General features: G+C 37.6%; 1 protein-coding gene across 2 annotated transcripts in view; it reads left to right on the top strand.

Annotated features, from left to right (window-relative positions):
* LOC111444326 (protein ENHANCED DISEASE RESISTANCE 2-like) overlaps positions 1–8,021 on the top strand; it is a 16,539-nt gene extending 8,518 nt beyond the window's left edge. The window contains exons 12-22 of one of the 2 annotated variants that reach the window (XM_023082386.1): positions 590–661; positions 1,334–1,504; positions 2,431–2,636; positions 2,778–2,844; positions 3,510–3,685; positions 3,840–3,941; positions 4,357–4,404; positions 5,681–5,824; positions 5,899–5,994; positions 7,198–7,299; positions 7,722–8,021. In XM_023082386.1, coding sequence (XP_022938154.1) covers positions 590–661; positions 1,334–1,504; positions 2,431–2,636; positions 2,778–2,844; positions 3,510–3,685; positions 3,840–3,941; positions 4,357–4,404; positions 5,681–5,824; positions 5,899–5,994; positions 7,198–7,299; positions 7,722–7,814 — 1,277 coding nt within the window. In that variant the 3' untranslated portion in view covers positions 7,815–8,021. The remainder of the gene's footprint in view (positions 1–589; positions 662–1,333; positions 1,505–2,430; positions 2,637–2,777; positions 2,845–3,509; positions 3,686–3,839; positions 3,942–4,356; positions 4,405–5,680; positions 5,825–5,898; positions 5,995–7,197; positions 7,300–7,721) is intronic. The other variant, XM_023082387.1, reaches the window with a different exon arrangement.
* Positions 8,022–9,301: the final 1,280 nt, after the last annotated feature.

Genomic DNA, 9,301 nt, shown 5'->3' with positions numbered 1-9,301 from the left:
GGGGGGGGGGGGGCAACTCAGGAAATTCGACCACTGACCGTTAGTTAGTGGGGGTAGTAGGATGTGCTCGGTACAATTATGAATGGAAGGTTGTTTTTGTCCAGTTTGAGGGTGAAGAGAGAGCCCATTGTGGTATTTTGTGGATGTAGGCCTGGGTAGGAGAGAACCAGCTCTCTTGGTTAAGCTGGAGTATTTTGATTTCCTCTGTTTTCGTTGTTGTTTGTTTGCTGTGAACTTTGTTTTCTTGTGGTTAGGGAGTTCTTTTCAATAGAACAGTGCTGTTTTCTATTGGAATTCTGCCGTGTTTGTGTTTGATTGATTGAGTTTTTCAGATTGATTGTGCGTAGAGAACCTCACAGGTCAAAAGTTATGTGTTATTCAAAAAAAAAAAAAAAAAAAGTTATGTATGATGTTATCTCAAATGCTGAACTTATCCAATTGATTGCCTGAGGCAAGTCAACTCTGTTGCTTTATCAGTGAATGGGTTGCGGCGGCATTGGAATTGTGTTGATTCTATTTGCTAGCCTTGCGAAGAATTCTGTTTTGAGTATTTTTTTGGCCTAACTATACTTTCTCTTTGCTAATGCAGCAATATTGCAAATTCCTTGCGTTCATAAAAAGAAACCACATAGATCAGGATATCGACGTACACGGATTAACCGTATGAGTTCTTTCTTCCCTTGATTTCTTTCTCCCCCTAGATTTCTAATGCGATTAAGAAGGAAAAAGGGACTTAGAACTATTCTGTGTTTTTCTATTTAAAGCTTCAATAGTTTGATTAACCTTTTTACTGGTTGGAGAGTACTTTCACTTAACGGACCTTTTGATGAGTTATACACTATTGTGCACATGCAGTTTACCCCTATTTTTATATTTGTATGTGGTGGAGCTGAATGCCTTATGGCACTATTTGCCTTAGCCTTTACATATAGGCTTAGCGTATGGGGTTATGGGCTGTAAATACAGAGGTGGTTAAACAAATTAACCACAGTAAATAGCTAACAAATTCACTAATTAATTACCCACAAAGAATATGGAGAATATTTGATCTAGAATCCTCCCCAAATATCCAACACATCATTATTCATCTCTGTTTTATTCTGTCTTCTTTTGTTTCTTCCTCTTCCTTTTTCTTGCCGTTTACTTTCTTTGAACATATGATCTTGTTTGTATCTCTAAAGTGAGAAGATGGCTTTTTTACCGTTCATTAAGGTTAAAATTCTTGCCGAATTTACTATGTTCTTATCTCTACTATTATTGGTTGTTCTTTCATAAATTAAATTTATAGTTTCAAGATGGTTTTTTCATAGATTTGTCTTAAATTTTCTTGTAGCTTCAACTTGGGAGATAAGGTGCTTAAACACATCCATGGGTTCAAAAGTTCCAAAATGTCTTGTTACTCAAATACTAGAGATACAACCGGCAGGTTGGTCTAAATGGCAGAGACACCATCCTTCAAAGTTTGAAAAGAGTGTTCCTTATGCTTTGCTGTGCCAAGTTGCTGGTATGTTGATTATGAAAAGAACCATTAGATATATTTCCAATTATATAATGGCTTATCCGACTATATTTTGTTGCTACCTATTTATATAGTAGTTCAACTCTTGCTATCTCTTTCAACTCAATGTCAAACAGAAACTACTCGCTAGACTAGAGTCTGAGGTCACTAACAGCACTTTTCTGCCAAAGGTTGTTTTTTGAGTGCAAACTCCAAACATTCAGATGCTTGGAGTTTGTATCCCTTACTCGAGCCGCACTAGCCCGGCAATATCGATCATGACCCTCCTTGCTTCTCTCATGTTATAATCCTTTTCCCACCGAGCCCCCTTTCTCCTTGATCCACTGAGACAAAATCTTGAAACGATCCGCTTAAACTCGTTTCAATATTTGTCCTACCTTTAAAGGCCTGAGTGAGTATCCAAAGTAGGTCAACTTTAATCATTTTTATTATATCAGTAAAAAATTGTTTCTTGTTAACAAAAAGAAAGGGAAAAACAAATCCCTCTCTCTTGACGATTGACTAACTAACAATTTGAGATGGTCTGTTCCTTCTCCTGGTTAGGCAAATCATAAAGATTGCTGTTCTAAACTACGTGTCATCCTCAAACTAATGGGCAAACTAAGGTTTTCTAAACTGCTCATCGGATTAGTTGACCTTCATGTCTAAAAGGAAAAAGGTCAACTAAAACTAGTCAGCGTTTCGAAGTGGATAAAAAGATAAAATGAACTAGACGTGTTTGCTTTGTACATTTAGTTATTGAAATTCATACTAATATTTCCTTTGCTATGTCCGAATAAGCGTCCACTATTTACTTAATCATGTGTTTACTTTCAATAACTTGACTTAATCTTTTTTTTAGCAAAAGCTAAAAGGAATGTACTAGGATCCTCTTTCACTGAAAATTTTGTTTATGTATTCCCAATTTTCAGGTCTAAAGGAATATGCATTAGCAAATCCCTCTCTAAATTATGAACCCTGGCCCACTATTGTCCATTCAAAAACCTCAGATGTCTCCGGTACGAATGGCAACTATGATGATAGAGGAACACAGGATGAATTTTATGATGCTATGGCTGCTGCTTCATCATCATCATCGGAAGATGATAGTGACAATGATAAAGAAGTTGGCAACAAGGTAGTTCTCTTCTGATGTTGAATTTGGTTTAGGGTCATTTCTTGATCCCCCACTAATCATTCATCAAGATCTTAAAATTGTACACACAAAGCTTCCCTTGCCCTGAAATTTAAACGCCTATTTATTGGTTATTTACTATAGGACTTAAAGGTGAAGCTGAAAAATGTTTCATGGGCTATAGCAGGCTTTTCTTCGAAGCAGTCATCAGGTTTGTCTCTTCACATACCGTCCCGTTTTTTATACGGTGAAACTAAATATCAAGCAAACAAGTTGCTTACATATTCGTTCCCCACACCATAAGGAAACTAGAAACTTTTGGTTGTGATTTTCAGAATGAGACAGGTTTCATGACTGTTCTTTTTCCTATTCTTTTCGGGAAAAATATCGCCTTGAAGAAGAACGATAGAGACCGAAGAGAGAATTAGGGAGTAAAAACCTGAAATATAGAAAACTTAATTATGTCAACACTCTAACCCTCCACTTCACTTGTGAGCTTAGAAATTTGTAGAAGGTCCAACAAATGGAAATCAATATTAATTGGGGAGGAAATGTCATCATAGGACCGTCCGGTTCTGATACCTTGTTAAATCACCGATCAACCCAAAAGTTTAAACTAATGGGTATATCAACGCTCCAACATCATCTACACATACAAAAGATATATACTTCCATGCATCATTGACATACCATATTATTTATTAGTGTGTATGCATGTGTATTTGCATGCATACCGACATATACATACAGTGGCACTGCTATTTTGAATTGACCCCAAGTAAAAAGGTCATAGTTATATATTCATAACCTATTTTACATGTAGTTTCCATTTAAATGAAAAATGTTCGGTAATACGAGTGATTATCGTGGTTGCAGCTGTCGATGCAAATAAGGAGCTAGATCATAGCATTGCTCCTATCGTCTTGGACACATGCCAGATTAAAGGTTCTTTGCAGAAAGGGGGGGTGGACACTGATACAAACTGTTGGACTTCTCCAGGTGGAGCAGGGTTCATGATAAGAGGCAAAAATTACCTCAAAGATAACTCTAAGGTGGGCTTTGTTCTCTTGTGAGTTATAAGTTATATATATAATTTCGTGGGACGAGGGGAAGACTCGAGACCAATTTTGGAATATAATTATTTATCAGTCATCATTATGATTGTTTTTAGCTCATTCCTTGGCTATATGATATGATCGGTTTCAGGTAACGGGAGGCGATCCCCTTCTTAATCTCATAGCAGTAGATTGGTTCAAAGTTGATAAAAGTTATGATGGCATTGCATTGCATCCCCAGAATTTAGTTCAGGTATTTTCACTTGCATTTGTTTTAGAACAAGAAACACTTTTCATTGATATAACTAAAAAGAGCTTAGTGTTCTAAAATTCAAACACCACATGAGAATGAACAAAAGTAACGAAAAAACAGCAAAGAACAATTCAAACTAAGAAGCATATATAAAAGCGTTCCACTTTGAAGCAAAAATCGCACGAACTACTTCGACAAAGAACACCAAGAGAGGTCTTGAGACGAGCTGATTCAAATCTATCAAACCAAGGAAGCTGTTTTCCTTGTAAAAATCTTTGAGTTCGTTTCGACCACAATTCCGAAAGAAAAGCAACCAAAACTCGCGTGTAGTATACTTACATACAATCCATCCTGACAAATGTAGAGTTGTATGATTTAACTACATTATAATTAACTATTTCCTTTTCAATATCAGTCAGAAGCTGGAAAGAAGCTCCCATTCGTGCTGATTATTAACCTCCAGGTATGTGCAACCATCTACATTTCTTGTGAAATTAGTTATTATTATTAATTTTTATAATTTTGAACTTGGTTCTAGAGCTGCAAGGCAACAAACATGCTTGGTTTGTTTTTATTTTCGAACTTATTTGTAGGTATTAAGCATTATAACCTCGAAAGTTGGGTAGAGTGGTTAGAGGTCATTAGCTACAGCTGAATGGTTATGTAGCTCAATATTTTTCGTAGTCTTGAGCTTCATCTAGAGGTAGCTTGCATACTCCAATTGCGGCCCCATTTACATATAAATTCTTTTGACCCCACGGCAGTTTTCCCATGAAGATCATATTCTTCTTATGGGAGCTCTGTCATGAAAGCACGCATTAGGATCAATAATAGGTTGCGAAGAAGAACCCCACTTACTTAATCTCCAAGTCGGTGTGCCATGTGCGAAGTGAACGAAGAATCTTACAGGCACCTATTCTTATCTTTCTCTTTTGCTCGTAAATACCGTTCCTACATCTTGGAGGCTTTCGATTGGTCTTTATGTGTTCCTTAATAAGCTTTTACCTAGAATCTTCTGCTAGAGAGAAATTCTTTAACAGCTCAAACCCACCGCTAGCAGATATGGTCTTCTTTGGGCTTTCCCTTTTGGGCTTCCCCTCAAGGTTTTTAAAATGCATTTGCTAGGGAGAGGTTTCCACACCCTTATAAAGAATGCTTTGTTCCCTTCTCCAACCGGTGTGGGGTCTCACAATCCACCCCCCTTCGGGGCCCAGCGTCCTCGCTGGCACATCGCCCAATATCTGGCTTTGATACCAACTATAACAGCCCAAGCCCACCGCTAATAGATATGGTCCTTTTTAGCTTTCTCTTCCAGACTTTCCCTCAAGGCTTTTCAAATGTATCTGCTAGGGAGAGGTTTCCACACCCTTATAAAGAATGCTTCATTTCCTTCTCAAGCTGACGTGGGATCTCACAATCCACCCCATTCGGGGCCCAGCGTCCTTGCTGGCACTCATTCCCCTCTCCAATCGATATAGGATCTCACAATCTACCCCCCTTCGGGACCCAACATCCTCGCTAACACTTATTACTCTCTCCAATCGATGTGGGACCTCACATATTTGCACCTCTGATGGCTCTATGGAATCATTGACTCTTTTATCAATCCAGTTTTATTTATGGCTTTATATGGGTGTAAATGCAAGCATATTTTTTATACTATAGTCTTCATACTCTAATGGGTTGACAGAAAAGTTCTTGTGACATGTCCGGGCTTCTTATTTTGCTTTCTGTTTCAGGTTCCAGCCAAGCCAAACTATAGTATGGTTATGTATTATTCTGCAGATAGGCCTGTAAACAAAAGTTCTTTGCTGGGTAAATTTGTGGATGGAAATGACATGTATCGGGATTCTAGATTTAAATTAATCCCCAGCATTGTGGAGGTACATCATATTGATATCTTATATTTCAAAAGTTCTTGATGATATTGGTACTAATGATTAGTTTAATTCAACAGGGATATTGGATGGTTAAACGTGCAGTTGGAACAAAAGCTTGCCTTTTGGGCAAAGCAGTTAAATGCAAGTACCTTCGACAGGATAATTTTCTGGAAGTAAATAACTCTAACCCATTCTCAGTAGCATGCATTCATAAGCAGGTGCAATTTTTGCTAGAGATGTTCTACGCTTACTTAGACATGCCAAGTTGAGAGATATTGTCTGTGTCTTCTTGCTAGGCAAGTTCATGTCAAGCTCGATAAAATTTACTGCATGTATCATCTGCTTCACATTATTTAACTTTACTACACCCTATGTGGAGTTCTTCTAGTTCTTGAATAGTAGATGATGTCGTTAAGAACACCAAACCCCCCAACGTGTTTTACATATGCTGGAAGCAAGTCGGATAGGATAACTGAATGAAGTGTTAGGATCCAATAACACTGTAACAGCCCAAGCTCACCGCTAGCAGATATTGTCTTCTTTGGGCTTTCCTTTCTGAGCTTTCTCTCCAGGTTTTTTAAAATGCGTCTGCTAGGGAGAGGTTTCCGTACCCTTATAAAGAATGTTTCGTTCTCCTTTCCATTTGATGTGGGATCTCATAATCGACCCCCCTTCGGGACCCATGACACCCATTCCCCTCTCTAATCGATGTGGGACCCTCCAATCCACTACCCTTCAGAGCCCAGTGTCCTCGCTAGCACACTGCCTAGTATCCACCCCCTTCGGGGTTCAGCCTCCTCGCTGGCACATCGCTCGGTGTCCGGCTTTGATACCAACTGTAACAGTCCAAGCCTACTGCTAGCATATATTATCCTCTTTGGGTTTTCTTTTTCGGGCTTTCCTTCAAGGTTTTTAAAATGGGTATGCTAGGGAGAGGTTTCCACACCTTTATAAACAATGCTTCGTTCCCCTCTCAAACCGATGTGGGATCTCACAAACACAATTTCAAAAGAGATTGCAATATCATTAGCCTTTCAAGAGAGTTATCTCTCCCAAAGTAATCCTCCTCTCCCAAGATCCCTAACTCCCCCTATTTACATCGAAGTCTCCCTAACCCCACCCTTATATCCTACTAATGATAGACGTACTAATCTGTTCCAGGGAGGCAATTAGGATTTGGTGCGTGTGTAGAGATATTCGGTTTAGTCGTGCATTTTTGGCCAAGAGTCAAGCACCAGACATCTTGAACTGCTGAAGTATTATAGCTTTGTTATATTGTTGATAAGTAATACCAGAGGTCTTTTAAGCCATATCAGATATACATGTTCTAAGATATGTTAAGTTATTTTACTAACTTCTTCATAAATTTCTTGCAGATTGATGTGGATATTGGATCTTCAACAGTAGCCAGGAGTGTTATTGGCATCGTCCTCGGATACGTCACAAGCTTAGTTGTTGACCTTGCGATTCTCATAGAGGTTGTCGCTCTATGCCTACTATGTTTCTGTATCCATATCCAGAACTCTATTTGCTTCTCTTCTGAGTCTTGTATAGTCACTCCCTGTAACAATCCAAGCCCAAGCCCACCGCTAGCACATATTGTCCTTTTTGGGTTTTTCCTTTCGTGCTTCCCCTCAATGTTTTTATAACGCGTCTGCTAGGGAGAGGTTTTCACACTCTTATAAAAAATGTTTCATTCCCCTCTCCAATCAATGTGGGATTTTCGCTGGCACTCGTTCCTCTCGGATGTCACACTCCCACCCCTCAAGAAATTACAGCAACAATGAAGGAAATGGCTGATATTTTCATTTGTTAGCCATAGTAGTTTTGTTTATCCACATATTTTGACAGGTTAATTCATCATAGTACTGTGGATGCTGACAGATATTTACAAATGCAGGCAAAGGAAGAGGAAGAGTTGCCCGAGTACATTCTTGGAACGGTTCGGCTAAATCGTGTCAGGCTCGATTCAGCAGTAACTTTGGAAAAATGAGGTCTCTACATGTTACATTTACCAAACTTTCTCACATTCATTCATTCATTCATTCTTTGTAACATGGTCACTTTAGCGAGGCTTTACATCTGGTAGTCTGTTCATCCGAGTATAGTCAAGACAAGTGATCAGTACACCTATTATAAATTAATAATGAAATCAGCAATAAAATCTTTACTTCTCCTCTAGCTCATTCAGAGGGATCAATACTTCATTTTGTTCATTGATTCATCGATCTATCAGTAACAGATCATTCATTCTGTTTGTTTTATCATAATTTGAATCAAATTCAATGAAGGAATTGGATTGATGGGATAGGCCTCACCTTGTTCAGTACTGCTGCAAATTGTTTCACATTGTTCATCACTGTTCTTGATTGTTTCTCTGCTTTTGTTCATCATAATTCCACCAGCTCAGTATCATCAATCATATATATATATATATATATATATATATATATATATAAAATCATTATACTGTTGCAGGGCTAATCTTTTCCATCTTGAAGCCAAAAAAAATGAGAAAAAAAGGCCTTTCTGCAATCACTTTACCCACTCCCAACGACTCTTTGCTTTACTTTATGATCATATCAGTGGACAAACTTTAGGTTGATTGGATGATTTAATTTGCATAATGTTTATCCCTTGGGATTCATTATTGTTCATGTAAATCTATTAGTGTGACCCTAATGAAAAAATAATTAAAAATGTTGATCGGAAGTTTCGTTTTAGGTCCTTCAACTTTCAATTTTATTACGGAGAGGTCCTTGTCGAATAAATATCGAAATTTTTATTTTTGTGTATAATAGCTTCGTATGACATGATATTAAAAATTTAGAGACTTATTATAAAAAAAATAAAAATAAATGTGGAAGTAAATAAACACTTCAAGCAACTAACGATATCTAGAAATCTTTGCTTCCATTGTTTAGTTGTTGATAAAAAATAGAAAAACTCAATAGGATCGAGAAAAGTGGAAAATATTTTCTCTCTTTATGGTGGGATCTTAGAGATTTCGATCTACTCGAGTCGAACATTTACTTCCACCGTTCAGTTGTTGACAACAAGAAGAGAAACACCAATAAAATCGCGAAAAGCGGAAAATGTTTTCCCCCTTTTTATTGACCATAATTGGATGGTGGGAGCAGAGAGATTCCGACCTACCCGAGCCAAGTATCTATTACAATTATGCAAGCAAGCAATGTTGGTCATTTTTTTACCCCAATAGTCTTTTGTTAATATACTTGATGTTCATATTTTTTTCCTATTTTAATAAAATTGGTCAGAAAAAATGAGTGAAATTTGGAATAGAAAAGATTTAAAAGCACAATGGACAAATTTGTTGTGTCTTTTGTACTTAAATGTCCATTCATCTTTTTGTTGCCCTCCACACTCCTTTTTATGTATACTTTGTATTCTACTTCTATATTCTCTCACCAATACACAAAATCGACACGATTTCGGGTTTTTATTTGCATTTTTTTTTGG

This window comes from Cucurbita moschata, unplaced genomic scaffold (genome assembly GCF_002738365.1).
Source record: "Cucurbita moschata cultivar Rifu unplaced genomic scaffold, Cmos_1.0 Cmo_Scf00006, whole genome shotgun sequence".
Taxonomy (NCBI): domain Eukaryota; kingdom Viridiplantae; phylum Streptophyta; class Magnoliopsida; order Cucurbitales; family Cucurbitaceae; genus Cucurbita; species Cucurbita moschata.
The sequence above is the reverse complement of the archived record's forward strand: the minus strand, read 5'-3'. Positions and strand labels throughout refer to the sequence as shown.